Source organism: Heptranchias perlo, chromosome 24, assembly GCF_035084215.1.
Source record: "Heptranchias perlo isolate sHepPer1 chromosome 24, sHepPer1.hap1, whole genome shotgun sequence".
Lineage (NCBI taxonomy): Eukaryota > Metazoa > Chordata > Chondrichthyes > Hexanchiformes > Hexanchidae > Heptranchias > Heptranchias perlo.
The window spans coordinates 26,416,216-26,439,671 of NC_090348.1; the positions used below are offsets into that span (position 1 = coordinate 26,416,216).

Below are 23,456 nucleotides of genomic sequence, written 5' to 3' on the forward strand. Positions count from 1 at the left end.
TTTTTAAAAAAAACTTTGTGAAAACACTATTGCATTAGCTAAACAAATTTCTGTGAAACAGTAAATGAAAGAACAGGATGAAAATTTGACGCCTACTTAACCTCAAGTCAAATTCGCAGCAAGGTTCAGTGTAACCATTGTGCTATTTTATAAGTGAGTTGCACATGCAAATTTCCCTTGTGTGGGTGCAGACTCACTTCTTGAAGCACATTACAGCCATGGTACATTTGTGTTCCATAAGCTTCCTCAAAACCTATATTTTTGACCATGTTTTCGCTCATCGCTCAATTCTTCTACTGACGCTAGCCAGCTGTTTCTCCTCTGGGAAGCACCATTAGATATTTTCTACATTAAAGGCTCAATATACATTAAAGTTGTTGTTGTTGGCAAAGCACTAAATCACATAACTTCTTATTCATTGTCACTGAAACTGCAAAAAATTGCTATTGTTCAAAGCTTCAAACTCTGTTGGGTGCCATCCTTCATTTCACAAGACTACAAAGGACATGTCTGCTACAGGGAATTATTGCTTGATATATCACACGCATATATGACCATAACATGATAGAATTCCTCATTAAGATGGAGAGTGAAGTAGTTGAATCCGAAACTAGGGTCCTGAATCTAAATAAAGGAAATTACAAAAGTATGAGGTGTGAGTTGGCTAGGATAGATTGGGGAACTTTACTAAAAGGGATGACGGTGGATAGGCAATGGCTAATATTTAAAGAACGTGTGCAGGAATTACAACAATTATTCATTCCTGTCTGGTGCAAAAATAAAACAGGAAAGGTGGCTCAACCGTGGCTTACAAAAGAAATTAGGGATAGTATTAGATCCAAAGAGGAGATATATAAAATTGCCAGAAAAAGCGGTAAGCCTGAGGATTGGGAGCAGTTCAGAATTCAGCAAAGAGTATGATTAAGAGGGGAAAATAGAGTATGACAGTAAACTAGCAGGGAACATAAAAACTGACTGTAAAAGCTTCTATAAATATGTCAAGAGAAAAACATTAGTGAAGACAAATGTAGGTCCCTTACAGTCAGAAATGGGGGAAATTATAATGGGGAACAAAGAAATGGCAGAACAATTAAACACATACTTTGGTTCTGTCTTCACAAAGGAGGACACAAATAACCTCCCGGAAATGTTAGGGAACCAAGGGTTTAGTGACAGGGAGGAACTGAAGGAAATCAGTATTAGTAAAAAAAAAGTGCTAGGGAAATTAATGGGGCTAAAGGCTGACAAATCCCCAAGGCCTGATAATCTACATCCCAGATTACTAAAGGAAGTGGCCCTGGAAATAGTGGATGCATTGGTGGTCATCTTCCAGAATTCTACAGACTCTGGAACAGTTCCTATAGATTGGAGGGTGACAAATGTAACCCCACTATTTAAAAAAGGAGGGAGAGAAAACAGGGAATTACAGACCAGTTAGCCTAACATCAGTAGTGGGGAAAATGCTAGAGTCCATTATAAAAGATGTGATAACAGAACACTTAGAAGGCATTAACGGGATTGGACAAAGTCACCTTGGGTTTATGAAAGGGAAATCATGCTTAACAAATCTACTGGAGTTTTTTGAGGAGGTAACTAGTAGAATAGATAGGGGTGAACCAGTGGATGTGGTGTACTTGGATTTTCAGAAGGCTTTTGATAAGTCCCACACAAGAGGTTAGTGTGCAAAATTAAAGCACATGGGATTGGGGGGGAATATACTGGCACGGATTGAGAATTGGTTGACATTCTCCCAAACAGAGAGTAGGAATAAACGGGTCTTTTTCCGGGTGGCAGGCAGTGACTAGTGAGGTACCGCAGGGATCAGTGCTTGGGCCCCAGCTATTCACAATATATATCAATGATTTGGATGAGGGAACTAAATGTAACATTTCCAAGTTTGCAGACGACACAAAGCTGGGGTGGAATGTGAGCTGTGAGGAGGATGCAAAGAGGCTCCAATGTGATTTAGACAAGTTGGGTGAGTGGGCAAGAACATGGCAGATGCAGTATAACGTTGATAAATGTGTGGTTATCCACTTTGGTTGTAAAAACAGAAAAGCAGATTATTATCTGAATGGTGATAGATTGGGAAAAGGGGAGGTGCAACAAGACCTGGGTGTCCTTGTACACCAGTCGCTGAAAGCGAGCATTCAGGTGCAGCAAGCAGTTAGGAAGGCGAATGGTATGTTGGTCTTCATTGCAAGAGGATTTGAGTACAGGAACAGGGATGTCTTACTGCAGTTGTACAGGGCCTTAGTGAGACCACATCTGGAGTATTGTGTGCAGTTTTTGTGTCCTTATCTGAGGAAGGATGTCCTTGCCATGGAAGGGAGTGCAATGAAGGTTTACCAGACTGAATCCTGGGATAGCAGGACTGACTTATGAGGAGAGATTGGGTTGACTAGGCCTATATTCACGAGAGTTTAGAAGAATGAGACGTGATCTCATCGAAACATATAAAATTCTATCAGGACTAGACAGACTAGATGCAGGGAGGATGTTCCCAATGGCTGGGGAGTCTCGAACCAGGGGTCACAGTCTCATGAAACGGGGTATGCCATTTAGAACCGAGATGAGGAGAAATTTCTTAACTCAGAGGGTGGTGAACCTGTGGAATTCTCTACCACAGAAGGCAGTGGAGGCCGTCATTAAATATATTCAAGAAGGAGAGAGATATATTTCTTAATGCGAAAGGGATCAAGGGATATGGGGGAAAATGCGGGAATGGGGTACTGAGTTCGACGATCAGCCATGATCATTTTGAATGGCTGAGCAGGCCCGAAGGGCCGAATGGCCTACACTTGCTCCCATTTTCTATGACTCTAAGTACACATCAATAATGATTGGGTATGGTAGTGCAGTGCTTATATTACTGGACCAGTAATCCAAGGGTCTGGATGAGTCCAGAAAGAGTTCAAATCCCACCAGGGCAATTTGAGAATTTGAATTCAGTTTAAACAAAAATATGGAAATAATAAACTGGTATCAGAGAAGTAACCATGAATTGTCATAAAAACCCAACTGATTCACTAATGTCCTTTTGGAAAGGAAACCTGCCGTGCCTATATGTGACTCCAGTCTGACACCAATGTGGTTGACTCTTAACTGCCCTCAGAAGTGGCCTAGCAAATCATTCAGTTGTATCAAACCACTACAGCGGTTCAAGAGGGCTCACTACCTTCTCAGGACAACTAGGGATGGGCAATAAATGCTGGCCTTGCCAGCGACGCCCATAACCCAAGAATGAATAAAACGAATTGGGAGAGGTTTTGGGAGAGGAAAGGGCAAAAGAATGCTGTTTATTGTACTCTGGGGGAAAAAAAATTATGGCCAACTCTTTACATGTGATACAAGTTAATATAATGTGTGACAAAGTAATACATCGAGGCCATATGATGGAAAATAGCTAACTCACTTGTCTATATTTATACAGATTACCTTAAACTTTTACCATTTTAAAACTGATCAGGATCTTAACTAGTACCACATATGCACAGTCAAAATGAATAATTGGAGGACAACTGACCTTTAGGCCTTTCAAGATTTGATACACCAGAAATTGGATCCGGTCTTCAGTCAGTTTCTCATGCTTCATTAATTTGCTAAGGTCTGTTCCCATAAAAGGCATAACCAAATAACTGCAAAATAAGGCAAAATAATAAACATAACATCAACATAACCTTTAGAAATGTAATACAAATCTAGAGTTATTGAACCCAGCTGTCGTAATGTTTAGATAATCAGTAAGCAGAGGATTGGCTGGTGATTAGTCTATATGTCCTAGCCACAGCATTGGATGTAAAGCATTATGAAGCAGTTCTAGACTGTGAAATTTGAAGTTTGAGAATGACTTCTAAAAATGGAGGTGATATACAGGATTTTAGATTTTCAAAGTTATGCAAATTTAAGAACTCATGAAGAATCTATTTTGAAATATATTTAAACAGGAATTGAAAGTTCAAGCAAAATAATGTGAAGATAATCCCATTTATTACTACACATTTTATACCCTGAGCAATTCTATCCCTTCTATTTTCTGCAATGCATTCTGAGCAAGTTAAACTTCTACAGAGCACAGCTCCAAGTAGCACCTAACTGTTGTGTATTCACTCATCATTTTTTGATAGCACAGAATTAAAACTTTTACAAATCATCCCATGACATGTAATATACAAAACAAAATCATGGTACAAATTTATCTTTCAAGTTTTTTTGTGTTAATATAATTACTTACTCTAATGTAAGATTTGTAATGTGGGAAAGACATGCACAATAATAATGGGTGCACACTTCACAGTTGATTGCATATTTGTATTAAACAGAATCATGCCCATGGTATACAGCACTCATTTAAAAAAAATTAAATCTAGTAATCAAGAAATTTGATAAATGATTTGGAATTTAACAAGATCCTTTAATTAACATTCATGACACAGCTGTACCCATAATCTAATTTCCTTCCAATGACCGACTTACTGTAGAAAAAATTCCTCTTGCACCAAAGAACCTAAACATTCACAAGTCTTAAACCTCAGAGTGCATTATAAAAAGGTTAACAGAGGTGTCATTTTTGTGACATCAGGCAGATTGATGAAGGGCTGAATGCAGTATCTATGATCTGCCCTCGATTATTAACATTTTAATAAACTGTCATTGTTAGTGAGTATTTTAATGTTTCTTTTTCCCCACTTGTCAATTTTCTCCGCTGCCATCCTCTCCACAAGACATTAACTCTTTGTGAGGTGTGGTCACCAGTCATCCTCCACTATCTCGTTCAAGTTGTCATTCTTCTTATGAGTTTAGAAAGCAGGCTATTTAACCATGGGGACATCACAGTGAAGCCTGAACCTGTCCTTCATCAACTCTCAATGCGTACTTCAAGCAGGGGCCACTAGATAGGAACGAGGAGTGGAACCCTGTCCAATTTTCCCCTTCTTAACACAAAGGGGTGAGGTCTATCACTGATGTCCCTTTCAAAGTCTCCTTCTGATAATTCCACTCATTCTGTATTTACAATGAACATATTTTGACCAATGTGTAATATTTCACATTTATCAGTGTTAAATCTGTTTTGCTATTTGTCTAACTTGCTCACTTGGTAATCATCATCATTGCCGAATTCAATTTTATGCCGTGCACACCTGACCTACACGGGATTATACTACATTTTCACAATTTTGCATTTTCTTCAAACAACTGTGAAGGCTTTAGAGTGTGTGTGTGTGTGTTTGGGTCTGATTACCAGTCATGCTGATTACCAATAATTATATATTTTGCTTTTCACGGAAAAGTTCCAGGTAGATATTTTTAATAATTGGTGAGAGCAAGACAAGCATGCACCCAACTAATTAAAGCACAAAACCCTAATGGGACCCTCAACTGAATATATTTACCAGGCTATTTGTTTTTTTTTGTCTGTATGTTCTGTATACTAATACAATAGTTAATGGTTTAAATATCTCCAATCAGTGTTTTGCTGTAAATACTGTCACTCCAAAGAATATTAGAAAAATGTGACATCTACCAAGTATGGCAAGTTAATCCAATAATGATCCGTTGAAGATAAAATTTCTTTTATTCTCCTTTCCCCACCAATTTTCTTCCCTTCCTCCTGTTCTGAAGGCATTGATTTAGTGCTGGGATATGATTCCAGAGGCACACTCCAGTACTTTGCCCAAGTGGCCAATCTTTATTGTGACCCCAGACGGTGAGTGCCAGCAAGCTATTTGACCATTTGGCATCACAGCCAAGCCCAAAGTGGTCTTACCAGTCATCCATACATATATACTTTCAGAAGGAGTCGCTCCTGCTGATTGTGGTCAAGCTACTAATGGAGCCTTAGCCCAGTAATTGAATCAATGCCTTCAGATGAGAAAGGGAAAGGAGACAAATTGAAGGACAATAGTGGAAGAAAACAAAATCTTGTGCCTGATTTTGCTGATTGAAAACATCTCTGCAGGGGTTCTCGTCTTTGGGGCAGAGTTCTGGTGGGGCAAGATTTCCGCCTGCCCTTCTGAATATGCCCCAACCCTCACCCATTTAACTAGGGCAGGGCTCACGTGATGCATGGCAGGCTCCTGGCAGGATTCCAACCACCAAGAGGGAGGCCGCCAGTGTGGGGGCACAAAATCCCAGTAGTTTGGTGCTGCAGTGGGGACATCACTGCTGCATCAGAAGAGGCGACAAGGGACCTTAAAGGAGCAGACATGCCCTGAACATGGCAGCAAGGCTCCCAAGGAAGGCCTCAGCGGAGACTGAGGCTTTCAGCGGGTAAGTGCTGGGCCCAGATTGGAGGGAGAGATGGCCGCTAGATGGCTCTCTTCCTCCCTTGGGGAAATTTGGGATATTTATTGCCATTTCCTGTGGTGAGTGAAGTGTATGAGGGAAATAGACCCCATTTGCATGAAGCAGACTGGCAAAGAATGGCTAGCAGCAATCCGGGTAGGGGAGGGAAATCCTGGTCGGGGAGATGAAGTGGCAGTAGGCCTCACTGCCTGAATTTTCCTTCATTCTCCGTCGTCTTGCTGAGAAGAATTCCAGCTCTCTTATGTTAAGGGAGAAGAAAAACTGGCTTACTCGCTGCACCTCTTTTTATTAATAAAAATAGTGGTCCACATGTTTGCTCTCAAATTTCTGTACACCATCCTGCAAAACTTGGAAGAGCTGATGAACAGCTTCAAGAAAAATTGCTCCCAAGGAGCAGACAGCTCAAAAAACAACATATAAACTGCAAAACAGATTTAAATAAAAACCCAAGTACTTTAAGGCAACGGAATAATTTTAACTCCTTTCATTAAATTGAATTTCAGGATTTTTATTAGTGTTTTGCGATTCAATTTGTCTTTTATGTGAAAACTAAAACTCGAACACCTACAATGGGAGTGCAGTGGCATATAGAATTGTAATATCCCACTGGGGCAGAAGCTCTGATCAGGCAGTAAAACAGAGCTGGACTTGTGCAAATTTATCCTGGATTACAAAGCTGTTACTTCACAAAACAAATTGCATTGGTGTTTATAAAAAAACAAATAATTACCTAGATAATGTGTGGGAAATTAATATTTTCTTGGCAGTTCTTATTACCGTAGTGTTTAGATCCTGGGGCAAATGTGCAATTCAGCTTTGATCAACTACTTTCTCAGTTGTTCCACATATCCACTACCCTGCTGTGGGGAGAGAAATCTTTTCTCATCTCTAACTTTGTTTGAGACTTGTAAATATTGTGTTTGTGCCCCTCTAGTCTTTTGCTCATTGTCTAAGATATATAGTTTACTTACTTCCACCTCCTATATTTCTTGTCATCTGAAGACCTGTATCATATCCTCCTTCAGTTTTTTTTCTCCATTGAAAATAAATTTTCATTGCTGGAGCCTTTTTTTAAATAAGCCTCACCTGACGAAGGAGGAAAGCTCCGAAAGCTTGTGATTTCAAATAAAACTGTTGGACTATAACCTGGTGTTGTAAGACTCCTTACATGAAATCATCTTGGTCATTCTTCTGAACCTTTTCTAATGTATCCATATGCTTTCTGAGGTAGGATAATCAAAATTGCTTGTCTAACTGCAAAACTGGCTTCACCACTGATCTCTGCAATGTCATCGTGACTTGTTTTGACATGTAGTCTAATGCACCGCAATATCCGATTTGCCTTATTAATAACTTTGGAGGAAAACAGCACCAGATGGCTCCATTAGCCATTACCTTAGGGTGGAAGCTAGGAAATACAACGATTGCTGGATTAAAAGTTAAATAAATGGAGTGATCTCCAGAGTATAGTAGAGAGGAGTAGCAGCATAGTGGGAAGTTTTTGATTTTATATATAATATTTACAGTGTTTAGTTTCAATAAAAATCCTGTTCCTGCCATTTCCATACTATTTAAACACTGTCCGGCATCACCCAGAGATAGTTGTTGGTTTACATCTTTAGAAACCCTTCAATTTACAAGGCTCATGATTCAGAAAATTATGTCAATTCAAAGATAAGTGTAGATTTTGTGGGAAGGTAAGCCCTTTTATGAGTGAATAAAAAAACCTGACTTACATGAGTAGACTGTTGAGAGTTAGAGAATGTACTTTTCATTGTTTCTAGCATGATAAGATCTGGCTTATTCAAACCAATATTCTGGTCTGTCCCAAATAAGCTTAGAGAAGTTACTAAAATATTTTTACTCACCAGGGCACTGTGTATTTGATATCTCTTGAATTGTTACCTGCCAACCCCCATTCACATACTGACTGCTAAAATAGTGTTCCTAGGTCTGGCTCACTCTACTCCATTAAAGTATCGTAATTTCCCTCTTCTGCACCTGACCTGGACAAGGTATTTTAGCAGCCACTTATGCAAACTGGTATTAAAAAAAAAAGGGATGTCCATAGCTAGCTACTATACAACTTGTTAAGGTGGTGGCTCATAGAAAGTCTGGCTCTGTAGGGACTAGCAGCCTTCTAGTACCTCACCCATGGGTCCATCCCTCAAGTCTATTCAAACGTGGTCACTTTCCAGCAGGGATCCCTGGATAATGATCAGATGTGGAACCTGGCAGATTTTTTCCCCCTCTCTCGGCTGGGATCACTGTGGCCAATTGTAGTTCTCCCACAGCAGCCCAGACATGAGTTAACTCAGCACAGACTAGGGATCAAACCTGGAATCTTCCTGGCTGTGTGCATCAGTTCCAAATGGTACATTTACCCACTAAGCCACTTCAGGAGTCACATCTTTAGCAGAGAAGAACCCCAATCATGTGTTTTCATGGTAATGGAGGCCAGAGTTTTGGATTAATACTTTTCTGTGCATTTTTTGTCATTTGCCAAACATTGACATAATTTGCCAAGTATATACATGCGCTACGTCTAAGAAATTATGCAGTAATATTTGAGGATCACATCCTGGGTATGGGAGGTAAATAAGGTTTAGGAAGACGACTCCCACTGCTCACTATTTATAGTGAAATTGTAAACAAATTCTTTATACATTCATTTACGATCTTGCTATTAATAGAATACAGTAGAGATTTTATTGCTTAGCAAACTGACTGAACTTTAAGGACTGTTGCCTGTTGACCGTTTCTGCTGTGTTAAACGAAAAATAGCTTGGTTGCTATGCAAGTACTTGACTAGTTGACAAATTTTGATTGATTTACTCTAGTTCCCATGGTTAATCTATCTTCACTGGAGATGACAGTTCAACTGTTTTAGTACAGAGTATACACTGATTGATCAGGAGAAATCAGGTCTACTTTAAAGAGAAACACATCTAGATTCATCAAACACTTCACTGAACACTAAGGCCATGAAATTACGCAATGTGACACTAGCATATGAACGCTCAATGTGTTTGTCTGAAATGTACAGGATATATTAAACGTTTTATAATTGGGTATCATCTCTGCTAAAATGGCAGGAAGGGGAATTTCAGTTAAACGTAGACGAGTACCCCATAGCATAACTTCAGGGACCATCTATCAACATTTTTTTAAAAAAGGTATGTCTTGTGTGCCGAGCTGTCATTGCTCAAGACATCATACTTTGTTACAGCTGCAAAATAATTTTAAATTGCTGTGTAATTCTGAACTGCAGCCTGAAACTGACGAGCACACTTCAACCTGCAAGGTTCTTTGACTAAACAGTTAAAGTCTTAGTGAACCTTGATCATGGTAATCACTTATAATTGATTTTAAGACTGCAGAGCAGTTACACCTTGTAGATTTTTAGGCACACACACACTTTAGGAGAATAATGCATTGTGTGTTGCATGATATATTTTTAATAAAGTGCATCCTCTGACTTACTGTGAGCAGTGTCATGGCGATTTGCCAATATTACTAAAATTTAACTCTGTCAGCATCAACCTTAATGTTTATACAAGTTTTATGACCAGCTACAGGAGGAGCCTGTATTGCATCAGGTTTGGCTAGATTCTAATCCAGATTTCAAAAGTGATTGATAGGTCAGTGTTCCAATTCAATCCTTCTTCACCTGTGCAACTTCAATTACAGTGTGTTATCCAGTGGTGAAAATTAATACATGTTAAACTGTAAATAAAAACCAAAATAACTTTAAATTGCTGTTAAAACCTTGTTATCTGCTTCAGTCCCTCACTTCCTTCTATCCCCATTGCATCCTGTCTTTCTGAAATATGTTAATACTATTCCAATCAGTTCTCCTCTACACTTTCATCTAATGTTCTTTCCAAGTAACATGTTCTTCCTTCTCCAATATATCCCCACCATTGTGTTGTAGTCAAGACTCGTTGCACTCTCTTCCACTTCAACTCATTGAGTGTGTATTCTATAGGCCACCAACTGGTGGGAAGGAGATAGAGGAGCAAATTTGCAGGGAAATTAGAGAGGTGCAAAAGCCATAGAGTAGTGATAACGGGAGACTTCAACTATCCTAATATAGGCTAATAACATCCTAATAACATATTAGGGGTAAAGATGGGGAGGAATTTTTGAAGTATGTTCAGGAGAACTTTCTTGACCAGCATGTTTCCAGCCCAATGAGAAAGGAGGCATTGCTGGACTTGGTTCTGGGGAATGAGGCGGGCCAAGTGGAGCAAGTGTCAGTGGGGGAACATTTAGGGAACAGCGATCATAGTATCATAAGGTTTAGAATAACTATGAGAAAGGACATGGACCATTCTAAAGTAAAAATACCCAATTGGAGGAGGGCCAATTTTAGCAGGATGAGAACAGATCTGGCCCGGGTAAACAGGAATCAAAGATTGGCAGGCAAAACTGTAATTGAACAATGGGCGGCCTTTAAGGAGGAGATGGTTCAGGTACAGTCTAGGTACATTCCCATGCGGGAGAAAGGTAGGGCAACTAAAGCCAGAGCTCCCTGGATGACAAAAGAGAGAGTAAGATGAAGCAGAAAAGAGGGGCGTATGACAGAGGTCAGGATGATAACACAAGTGAGAACCAGGCTGAATATAGAAAATTCAGAGGGGAAGTGAAAAAAGAAATAAGAGGGGCAAAAAGAGAGTATAAGAATAGACTGGCAGCAAACATAAAAGGGAATCCAAAAGTCTTCTATAGGCATGTAAACAGTAAACTGGTGGTAAGAGGAGGGGTAGGGCCGATCAGGGACCAAAAAGGAAATCTACTCAGAGGCAGAGGGCATGGCCAGGTACTAAATGAGTACTTTGCATCTGTCTTTGCCAAGGAAGAAGATGCTGCCACAGTCTCAGTGAAGGAAGATGTAGTTGAGATACTGGATGGGCTAAGAATTGATAAAGAAGAGGTACTTGAAAGGCTAGCTGTACTTAAAAGTAGATAAGTCATCCGGTCCAGATGGGATGCATCCTAGGTTGCTGAGGGAAGTAAGGGTGGAAATTGCGGAGGTACTGGCCATAATCTTCCAAACCTCCTTAGATACGGGGGTGGTGCCAGAGGACTGGAGAACTGGAAATGTTACACCCTTGTTCAAAAAAGGGTGTAAGGATAAACCCAGCAACTACAGGCCAGTCAGTTTAACCTCGGTGGTGGGGAAACTTTTAGAAACGATAATCCGGGACAGAATTAGAAGTCACTTAGACAAGAATGGATTGATTAGGGAAAGCCAGCACAGATCTGTTAAAGGTAAATCGTGTTTAACTAACTTGATAGACTATTTTCATGAGGTAACAAAGGTAGATGAAGGCAATGTGGATGATGTGGTGTATATGGACTTTCAAAAGGCGTTTGATAAAGTGCCGCATGATAGGCTCATCATCAAGATTGAAGCCCAGGAGAAAAGGGGGCAGTAGCAGCATGGATACAAAATTGGCTAAGTAACAGGAAACAGAGAGTATTGGTGTCCGGTTGTTTTACGGACTGGAGGGAGGTGTACAGTGGTGGTCCCCAGGAATCGGTACTAGGACTACTGCTTTTCTTGATATATATTAATGACTTGAACTTGCGTGTACAGGGCACAATTTTCAAATTTGCAGATGAAACAAACCTTGGCAGTGTAGTGAACAGTGAGGAGGATAGTGAAAGATTTCAAGAGGATATAGACAGGCTGGTGAAATTTAATGCAGAAAAATGCAAAGTGATAAATTTTGGTAGGAAGAACAAGGAGAGGCAATATAAACTAGTGGGCACAATTCTAAAAGGGATACTGGAACAGAGAGATCTGGGGGTATATGTGCACAAATTGTTGAAGGTGGCAAGGCAGGTTGAGAAAGTGTTTAAAAAAGCATACGGGATTCTGGGCTTTATAAATAGAGGCATAGAGTACGAAAGTATGGAAGTCATGATGAACCTTTATAAAACACTGGTTCAACCACAACTGGAGTATTGTGTCCAATTCTGGGCAGTGCGCTTTAGGAAAGATGTGAAGGCTTTAGAAAGGGTGCAGAAAACATTTACTAGAATGATTCCAGTGATGAGGGACTTTAGTTACGTGGATAGACTGGAGAAGCTGGGGTTGTTCTGTTAGGAACAGAGAAGATTGAGAGGAGATTTGATAGAGGTATTTAAAATCATGAAGGGTCGAGACAGAATACTTAGAGAGAAACTGTTCCCATTGGTGGAAGGGTAAAGAACCAAAGGTGACGTGAGGAAAAACTTTTTTATGCAGCGAGTGGTTATGATCTGGAATGCACTGCTGGGGGGTTGGGAGGGGGGGTTGCTGCTGGTGGAGGTAGATTCAATTGTGGCTTTCAAAAGGGAACTGGATAAGTACTTGAAAGGAAAAAATTTGCAGGGCCACGGGGATAGGGCGGAGGTGTGGGACTAGCTGGATTGCTCTTGCATAGAGCCGGCATGGATTCGATGGGCTGAATGGCCTCCTTTCGTGCTGTAACCTTTCTATGATTCTTTCCCAGGACCTCAAAACTGTAGAACTCTACCTCCCAATCCTCCTACAATCTTCAGGTTTTTAAAAGCGCAAGCTAGATGTCACTTAGTTACTACTTTGAGATTTACTTTGCCTTCTCTCTTTTTTTCAGCCTTGTAAGTTCCTCGTACCAAGGATTATTTCCTAATATTAAAAAAAATACATTCATTTAAACTTACTGCATATTTGAACTCCACCAGTGCACGCACAGATAAATTAGCATGCAGCAGGATGGCTTGGCTTTCAATTTCAATTTACCTTTGCTCCATATAGGAAACGTTTAAATTGTGCCCACTACCACCTCCTATTGGCATGGTTAAGATCAGGAGCTCACTAGGGGTAACTTTGATGTGGGCAAGTGTAAAACGTGCAATATCGGCTCGGCCACCCGTTAAACACCTCTCCCGATTTTTGTTTCTATTGCTGTCAAACATTAAGGACACAAATCAGCTTGATGTCAAATTGTGATGGAATATCAACGTTTGTATCAAATAATTTTATCAAGGAGAACCCAAAGATGTTTTATAAATACATAAAGAGCAAGAGGATAACTAAGGAAAGAGTAGGGCTTATTAGAGACCAGAAAGGTAACCCATGTGTGGCGGCGGACGAAGTGGGCCTGGTTCGTAATGACTACATTGCGTCTGTCGAGGAGGAGGAGGGAGGACGGACGACGACAATTAAGCATCCTTGAAAGTGGATAAACCGCCAGGCCTGGATGAAATGTATCTCAGGCTGTTAACAGTAGCAAGGGAGGAAATAATGAAGGCTCTGACCATCATATTCTAATCATCTCTGGCTACAGGTGTGGTGCCGGAGGATCGCTAATGTGGTACCATTGTTTAAAAAGGGAGAAAGGGATAGACTGAGTAATTGCAGGCCAGTCAGCCGAACCTCAGTGGTGGGAAAATTATTGGAAATAATTCTGAGGGACAGTATTAATTGTCATTTAGAAAGGCATGGATTAATCAAGGACAGTCAGCATGGATTTGTTAAGGGAAGGTCGTGTCTGACCAACTTGACTGAATTTTTTGAGGAGGTAATTTTAAAAAAATTATTTGTTCATGGGATGTGGGCGTCGCTGGCAAGGCCAGCATTAATTGCCCATCCCTAATTGCCCTCGAGAAGGTAATGATGAGGGTGTTGCGTTTGATGTAGTGTACGTGGATTTTAGCAAGGCTTTTGACAAGGTCCCACATGGCAAACTGGTTAGAAAAGTAAAGGCCCATGGGATCCAAGGGAAAGCGACAAGTTGGATCCAAAATTGGCTCAGTGGCAGGAAGCAAAGGGTAAGGGTCGACTGGTGTTTTTGTGACTGGAAGGCTGTTTCCAGTGGGGTTCCGCAGGGCTCAGTGGTAGGTCCCTTGCTTTTTGTGGTATATATCAATGATTTAGACTTAAATGTAGGGGGCATGATTGCAGATGATACACAAATTGACCGTGAGGAGGAAAGCTGTAGACTGCAGGAAGATATCAATGGACTGGTCAGGTGGGCAGAAAGGTGGCAAACGGAATTCAATCTGGAGAAGTGTGAGGTAGTGCATTTGGAAAGGGCAAACAAGGCAAGGGAGTTCACAATAAATGGGAGGATACTGAGAGGTGTATCTGAACAGAGGGACCTTGAGGTGCATGTCCACAGATCTCTGAAGGAGCAGGGCAGGTGGATAAGGTGGTGAAGAAGGCATACGGGATACTTTCCTTTATAAGCGGAGATATAGAATATAAGAGCAGGGAGGTTATGCTTGAACTGTAATGTGGAAGTGCATGAAGGGATACTTGACCATATTAACTCTTTATTAATTCACTTAACTCCCATAATAGGCCTAGCCACGAGTACACATAGAAGCACAATTGTGTAATTACTTTTGAGTTTCTCACGTTGATAATTAATTTAGTTGAGCAAGTCGCCTAGCGCAGCCTGTCCTCCCCCAAGATAAGGGATGTAGCTAACTACAGGAATAAATGGCCATATAGCCTTGAGACTAGCTACAGCCCTACTGATAATGAGAGACAGGAATATAGGGAGAAAGCAGATAACTACACTTTCTCAGGCCTACGTGCAAGGTAACAAGATGGCTATGGGTGTTCGAGGGCGGGCTCACTATTTGACCAACTACCTGAGCCAATAAAGAATGCACGTGTATGCCCGTATTCTGTAACAGGTGGGGCGTTGTTTACTGAATTGTATAAACGTGAGCTGTTTCTTTAACTTGGCAAAGTTGTACCCTCAACCATTTTTTGAGGTGCTCTTCCACTTGTATACAAGTTCAGGTTCACTAACGTTTCTCTCTGTACTACTTGTTTGGGTTTTAATGCATTTGTATAGTAATAAGTAATATTAAGTTTAGACAGTATAAAACACCAGTTAGGCCAGAGCCAATGTACTACGTACAGTTCTGGTCACCACATTACAGGAAAGATGTGATTGCACTAGAGAGGGTACAGAGGAGGTTTACGAGGATGTTGCCAGGACTGGAGAATTTTAGGTATGAGGAAAGATTGGATAGGCTGAGGTTGTTTTCTTCGGAACAGAGGAGGCCGAGGCGAGATTTAATTGAGGTGTATAACATTGAGAGGCCTAGACAGAGTGGATAGGAAGGACCTATTTCCCTTAGCAGAGGGGTCAATAAACAGGGGGCATAGATTTAAAGTAATTGGTAGAAGGATTAGAGGGGAGCAGAGGAAAAAAAAAAATCAGTGAGGGTGGTAGAGGTCTGGAACTCACTGCCTGAAAGGATGGTAGAGGCAGAAACCCTCATTGCATTTATAAAGGTGCTTGGATGTGCACTTGAAATGCTGTAACCTACAAGGCTACGCACCAAGTGCTGGAAAGTGGGATTAGGCTGGATAGCTCTTTCGGCTGGCACAGACACAATGGGCTGAATGGCCTCCTTCTGTGCCGTAACTTTCTATGATTGTCGATCTCTTTCAGTTTCAGTTTTTCTCTTCTTTCAATTTTTCTTCTGCTTTTTTATAACCTCAGCTTGCTTCTATTCTTTTGTTTATCTTTCTTTGTTTGTTGTGATGTTCCTTAACTCTCCTTTCTTGGGAAAGAGTCAGGATCTGGAGCCAAAAAAGGACAATGATCAGAGTGGAGCTGGTACTAAGAGCAGTGAGGAGAAAGAGGTTATAGCAGAGCTGGGACTTAGAAAAGACAGGTTGGAGAGAAACCTAAACTTGGAACAGAGATGATGTTGAAGTAAAATGGGGAAGAAAGCTTGCATCTCAGATATACTACATTATATCAGGCTTGTAGTGTTTGTGGTCTATGGTGGAAGTAGTCAGGTTGGTATTTCGCAAACACTTTTGAAGCCTTTACCGACCAGTATGAAATTTGTCAGGCCAGATTTGGGCCACGTAAGATGTGATGTGCATTCCTGGTTTAATATATATGAATGTTTGTTTGTTTGTTTGTTTGATTCATGATTTAAAAATCTATTGCGTATTCTATGTAGTCATTTGAAATGATTGTGGAGTCTTGTTAAACGTAACATGTTGGGTCACGATAAATTGCACGTACAGAGCTAACCACACATTTGGGAGTGGAAAATAGAAACTATTTAATGATTGGAATTCTCACAACAAAGATATAAGTGAGATATGCAGGTCATTTAAAAAGTAAATATTTTCCATGCCATACAATCTACTTAAACTTTATAAAAACACTACATTTTGTTTAAGAGGGTAATGAAGGCTTTCTATTTTTTTCGTTTGAATGAGTCTTTTGTAATATTATGTCTACAGTAGGGTTTCGTATGGTAGCAATTCTGGATCCTACTAATATGAGTGGAGAGGATCACTGACTGAATCTGGACTAGCTCTCACCGTCTGTGTAATGGACTTTTTGACCTTGGAGAGGCCTCAGCTGTGCTTTTTATCAAGGGCAGACTTGGTTTTTAAAAATATTTATCTGTTTTTGTTACAAATGTGTTATGTAACAGGGACTAAAATTCTTGTTGGTATTGGTTAATCAGGAAAAGTGAAGCTAATTTTAGTCACTGCTAATGGAATTGTTTTTAACCAGTAGAAATAATGTCTGTTAACGTGGCAAATCTACCCACGACCACTGATAAGGTGTAAAACCAGAATGGATTTACTATGTAAAGAGGAAAATTACTCTAACAGTATGATTATATTATGCTTTTCATCAAGAATTGCTTTTCCTTTTTTTCATATAAAAAGTGGATGTGATCTTACGTGCAAATACAAATCAAATTTTTCCAAGCAAATGAATTACTTCTCAAGAGGATGTCGGGCTGAGATAAACAAGTAAACTTCTAACATTTCTCCTTTGCTCTCCTGAAGCCGTTGGCTCGTGTTGGGGATTGGTTTCAAGGGTGGCAGCTGGAACCTTGCTAAAGTGGACATTCTTGTGTGTTAGCCTAGACACTGAGTGTTGGCATACTATCCCCCCCATGGATGTTATCACAGCTGAGCTTGATCATACCCTCATCCAATGTCCGCACTTATGTACTGTTCAAGCAGAGGTACTAGGTAGCAACCAAAAACAGAAACCGCTGGCTGATATTTTCTCTCCAATCTGGGGAGTGAAGTCCAGATGTAGCACCTCTGCTGTTGTCCCAACTGAGATCGGCTTAGTCAGCATGTATTGAGTATCAAACACCAGACCTTCCTAGTCTATATGACAGTTACACACAGCCTTTGCTAATTGAGCCTTTGGGGGAGCTGCATCCTCATTTAATGTGATATTTGATGGTATAGATTTGTAGAAAGTTCAGTACAAAAAGAGGCCAATTGTCCCATCATGCCTTTCAGTGCTCAGTCCCTCACCAGGGCTATCTACTCTAATCCCATTTCTCTGCATCTTTTAATATTTTTCTTCTACATGTGTTCATCTAACTCCCTTTTAAATATCATGAAGCACTTGTACTAAAGCATTTCATATCCTAATAACCCTTTATATGAAAAAAAAATCCTCTAACAGCCTTCCTTATACTTCCAGAAATTATCCTGAATTTATACTTCCTTGTTACTGGTTCACAAAGCACTGAACATTTTGAACCGTCCTATTAGATCCCCCTTAACCTCCTCTGCTTCAGTAAATACACTCCTTTTTAAAAAAAAAAGCCTCATCATAACTACAGTCTCTTATCCTGACCATGATCCTCATGAATCTACATTGTACCTTTTTCATGGCACCCATTCCTTTTCTCAAAGGAGATGCTCAGAACTGCAGCCTTATACTGATTCATTATCATTTCCTTGCTTTTGTACTCAGTGCCCCATATATGAAACCAATAATCCCATTTTGTTTTTATAGCTTTTCCCAACTGCAATCCCAACTTTGAAAGACCTGTGCTTCTCTAACCTCAGATATCTGTGCGTTCTTCCAATTCATTGAGAATCTTATCGTTTCGGCTGTATGTCCATCCTCTGTTCCTTTTCCCAAAATGCACTACTTCATATTTATGCTGAACTGTATTTACCACATATCTGCCCACTCCCCTTAGTGGTCAAATTTTCCTCACAGGTTGCCATGTCCCTACTTTGTCTGTCAGCAGGTTTTTATATTTATTTCACTGTATAATACTTTACTTTTGTGGATAATAATTGAAATTGTCATGGACATTGATAATACAGCAGTACTACTGATAAAGTTTTAAGATCTTCAACTAAGTTTGTTGCCATGATGAGTGATTCATCTCAAAAGAGCTTTGCTGTGGATTATAATGGAGCCATCATTGGAAACAGGGACATCATTGGTTATAACATGTCTCCAATGTATTAATATTTGTGCAACATGCCATTTGCAAATCTATTTGCTGTCACAGACTACCTGGCCTCCCAGCACACACACTACCAGCAGATCAGAGGGTGCTTGACTTGCTCCTGGAACTCTGTCTAATCATTAGCATTCAACCTAAAGCTAACCAAGGCGAACTTTTTTTATTTTAAATGAAATATTGTTTAATCTTTTAAATATTTCAAAAGCTCCAATAATAATAATCTTTGTTTTCCTGCAAGTTTTGTATTGAGAAAGAAAAATTCTGAAAATAATTCAATTAAAATTTATGAAACCAAACTAGTACGGAAAAAAGAAAAACTGCTATAACAGGCAATTTTAGCAAATGTGAGCACAGCGTTTGCAAAACAAAACTTGAAGGCAAATTTGTGATATACGAGCAGTCTCACACACGACCAGCGATGTATGTATTGTGAAGAACACACATTTAAGTGAAACCCTATCATAAGACTTGCCACAACAAAATGTCACTACACTAGGTTTAAGTGGAATAAGTATTATTGATAGGTATGAAACAGAAAAGTAGCAGGGCCAAATTCAGTCACAGTAAGCATTCAAAACAACTTAAAATTGTAACACTCTGGGGCTAATTCATGCTGAAAGTGTGATGGAGCAGGACTTGCATCCTCACTAGCACTGATCTCACCACAGTTTCTCGGCTCCAATGTTGGAAACACCACCCACTGGAAGCTTGCTTGGGTTGGGGTGGGAAATAGTGTGCACTGGAAGATTTAAATGCCTGCAGCAGCTAAAAGGGCCAGTCACGCTGAAAACCAGCATGGAAGCAAAGGCCGAAAATGTGGTACTGAAAAATATTTGTTAGTTCGGCAGGGAGGTGCAGAATCTCCAGGTTCTCCAAGGCAGTAGTGGAAGTGATGCTGGACCAAGTTAGCTAGAGAAGGATGGTCCTGTTTGGGACAGAGCGGTGATGACCCTCATTGTTCAGGCCCACTGGAAGGAGATGGCTAGGGCAGTGTGCACCAACTCCATGAACCCATGCATGGCAACTCAATGTTGCAAAAAGCTTAATGTCTTACCAGGTTAGGTAAGGTAAGAGGAACCAACCACACCTTCCAAGAATGCACTGTGTAGTAAGCGTGTCTGCCACTTACAATCATCACCCCCTCACTGTGCTGAAAGGCTTTAAGAGCTTACCATGAGGTAACATGCAGCCCTTTACCCTCCCCAGTTTTTACCTGAAAGTGTTCCTTCATTCAGAGTCCAACGATCATGCAACTCACGAAAAGCCTCACATGGTATGCATCTGTCACCATCCTCATTATGGCCTGTATGCTGACATCTGAATTTGACTATATTTAATGTCAACCAGAGGACATTCTCTTTAAAGGAAAAGACCACCCAAAACATCAGAGATTGTTCACTTCAATAGAAATAGAAATCGGGTGGGTGTAAAACAGGCAGCCGATCTGCTACCGCCTGTTTTTCCCCCCGAGCAGTGAAAGTGATCATTCAGCCATTGTCTCTTGGCTGAAAGCCTGGGATCCTAAATCTTGTGTGTCCTGGTTGCAGAGCATGAAGTGTGTATGCAGGCACCAGGGATGGTCTCCAACAATGTGCAGCAGATAGCAGGTCAATCAGAGGAAACTACTACTTGTATCTACATCACCAAGATGAATAACAACTTTGCGCTGCAGTCCACACTGAATGCAAAAGCTCCAGGTCGATCTGCAACGGAGGTCCCCACAACATAAGCCTTAAGGGCAGTCTGTTCTTCTTCCATGGATGCTCAGACTGCCTCCATAAAAGGCTAGGGTACCAAATTGGAGAAGGCTTTCTCTTCTGGCCTCCAAGTGTTTGGGGCTTAGATGGAGACAAGGGTTTCACTGATCTCATTAGTACCAATAGGCCTGCAGAGGCAGTGCGTGATAGTGGTGGCATGGCAGGAATGTGTTCACTTGATGGTGCTATCTCTCAGGATAGCAGCAAATGTGTGCATTCCCACCAGTTCCCTCAGGTGCCTGGACATGCGGCAGAAAGGATATAGGGCCAAACTGCCCATACAGCAGCACAAGAGGTGCAGCCCGCAGCTGGTCCGTCTTGGACGTGGCTGCCATGAGATGAGGGCCACACAAGTTCAAGAGGCTCATACTGAGAGGCAACAACCAGCCACTCTGGTAACACCTCAGAAATTAGCTTGAAGAATTCAAAAATCACATGGTGGCACCAAGGGGAATCATAGTGCTAAGAAGCAAGCAAACACACATTATCAATTGTAAATAAAATTATGGAAGCACTACAAAATTTGTTGTGCATTCTTTACAAAGTTTGGAATGGGAGTTGCATGAGTTGATGTATATAAAGAAAGCGTTTGTTGCTGATGGCATATTCTTGGTGGGATGGGTAAGATGTAGACTGGATAGTACATACAGTGGCCAGATGTGGTAGTAAAGAGAAGGTCTTCTGTATCAGAGTGGCATGTATATCTCTCTCAGCCAGCAAAGGGTTGTATTTTGTATCCTCTTCAGGCTGCTACTTCTCCTCTGGCTGAACCTTCTGCCAATCTTGGGTGTTTTCCTCTTCTGGAGCCTCCATGATGAGGCCTCTTTGTTGTGCATTCGGCAGCTTACAACCATCACCTTTAATATCTTACCCAGACTATATTACAGAGCACCCTCAGGCTGATCCAAGTACCTGAAACTCACCTTTTAATTGTTTGCTCTATGATAATTCTGGTGGGTAAATGAACCTCATTGTCGCAGTGTCCAGGCTGGTGTCCTGGGAAAGCGCAGTGGTGTCATCAAACATAGCTGTAGTGGCTACCATTGATCTCCCAGGAGCCACCCAGAGACCTGCCTTATGGGTCAAAGAGTGTTGGCACAATGGATCGCCTTAAAATGAAGGCATCAAGGTAGCTCCGAGGAAAAGGAGCATTCATCTGCATGATGTAGTGAAGTGATTACAAATGAGCTAGTCAACAAGAAAGGATTCTGAATGCCAAGTGTAATGGTATTAATCCATAGAGCGCGTATGGCCATAAAGTCGCAGTGTAAGACTCTGCAAAAGTGCAATGCACTGTCAAGCTGCCACTGGTTGCTAATGGGGAAACTGGCTTGCTGCAGCAAACACTGTATCTGTGACTTGCTTTATGCATCTATGATATCCCCAGTGCAAGGCTGGAATGACCATCCTGCATGAAAGTTCAGAGTTGTAATGACCTTTATAGCCACTGGCAGTGTAGTTCCTGTAATGGAGGTGGGCTGTAGGTCAGGTTAAACACATGGCATAACTCAGTGATACCTTCCATTGTGAAGCACAACCACCAAAGGCACTGTTCCTGGGCCAACAGGAGGTAGGAGCACCTCAGTCTTTATATTCTTGCATAGGGATACAAGCGGGTGGGTGTCATCCACTTCCTGTGTTGCCGACCAACCTGGTCTTCCTTCCAAAAAATAAAGATACCACAGATGATTCCAATGAGAAACGCACTGTGCACTCTTTAGAATTGAGATTGGGGGTAATGGGAGCCCATAGCAGAAAGCAGAAAGGTAAATAGTAAAGCCTTTTTAGCAGTGAAAAATACAAAAGAAATGACCAGAATTGGCTGAGAAATAGGCTGTGAATCTTTGTAAAGTTAACTGCTGAGCTCTTTAAATCCACTTCTGCTTTTTCTGCAGCACTTTGTAACATTGATTGCAGTTAAGCAAAAATGAGGTGATAATAATTCAAAATTGGAAATAGGCTAAGGGGTGATTTGATTGAGGTTTTTAAGATTATGGAAGGAATTGATATGGTAGATAAGAGAAATTGTTTCTGCTGGTAGGGGAGTCCAGGACAAAGGAACATAACCTTAAAATCAGTGCCAGGCCATTCAGGAGAGAAGTTAGGAAACATTTCTTCATGCAAAGGGTGGTATAAATGTAGAAAGAACTCCCTCCCACAAAAAACAGTAGTTGCTAGCTCAATTAATAATTTTAAATCTGAGATCGATATATTGTTGCTCACCAAGGGTATTAAGGGATATGGAGCCAAGGTGGATGGATGGAGTTAGGATACAGATCAGCCATGATCTCACTGAATGGCGGAACAGGTTCGAGGGGCTGAATGGCTTACTCCTGTTCCTATATGACATCGCCGTGTTATTTTCATCTCATTTAAATACACCCAACCATTTCAGATGAGCACTAAAATGGACACAGATTCGGCATAATGGACCTGTTCTGCCCGAATTGGAAAATCTGGGCTAATTACAGAAATGTGCTACAAATTATGAAACCAATCTCAGACTGACTGCAACTTTGGAACACAAAAACAATTATTATTCTGAAATTGAATTTTTAAAGTCAAACTAGAATAAATGTTACCATATACATTATGGGAATGACAAAACCTACACTTCTTCACAAACAGGGTTTCGTACATTCATGTCCACCATAAGCAGGTTGAATTGGCCCCAGTCAGGGGTACAAGCATGGCTGCAGGGAAATCGGCCAGATCCTAGATACACCAGGTCCGCAAGTTTCGGTCAGGGCAGAACCTTTGTCTTCCCCAAACATGGTCCATGATATCAAAGGGGGCAGGGTTGGGGGAGGACATTTTCTTAGCCCCAGTCCTAGTATGGGACTGCTCAGTGGTGGAAATGGGGCCTCGCTAAGATAACCAGGCCAGAATCCTGGAAACTATAATTTTGCCGAATCAGAATGGCCCTCCTTATTAAAAAAAATCTGCCTGTGTGGAGGTGGGGGCCCAAAGTGGCCATCCAGCAGCACATTTCAGCCTCCCTCTCCTGGTGGGTAGCCACGATACACCCATTGTTGCACAGGAGCCCACTGGCTGTGTTATAATCAAGTGACTCTGCCTGAACCCTGTTTACTCCAGCAGGGTCAGGAGGGAAGATGGCCAGTGCCCGCTCCA

At 41.0% G+C, this 23,456-nt stretch overlaps 1 protein-coding gene across 1 annotated transcript in view; it reads right to left on the minus strand.

Moving 5' to 3' along the window:
- The window catches only part of LOC137341633 (mitogen-activated protein kinase 12-like), a 69,067-nt gene that overhangs the window by 30,574 nt on the left and 15,037 nt on the right, over positions 1-23,456 (minus strand). The window contains exon 4 of the mRNA XM_068004933.1: positions 3,527-3,638. Coding sequence (XP_067861034.1) covers positions 3,527-3,638 — 112 coding nt within the window. The remainder of the gene's footprint in view (positions 1-3,526; positions 3,639-23,456) is intronic.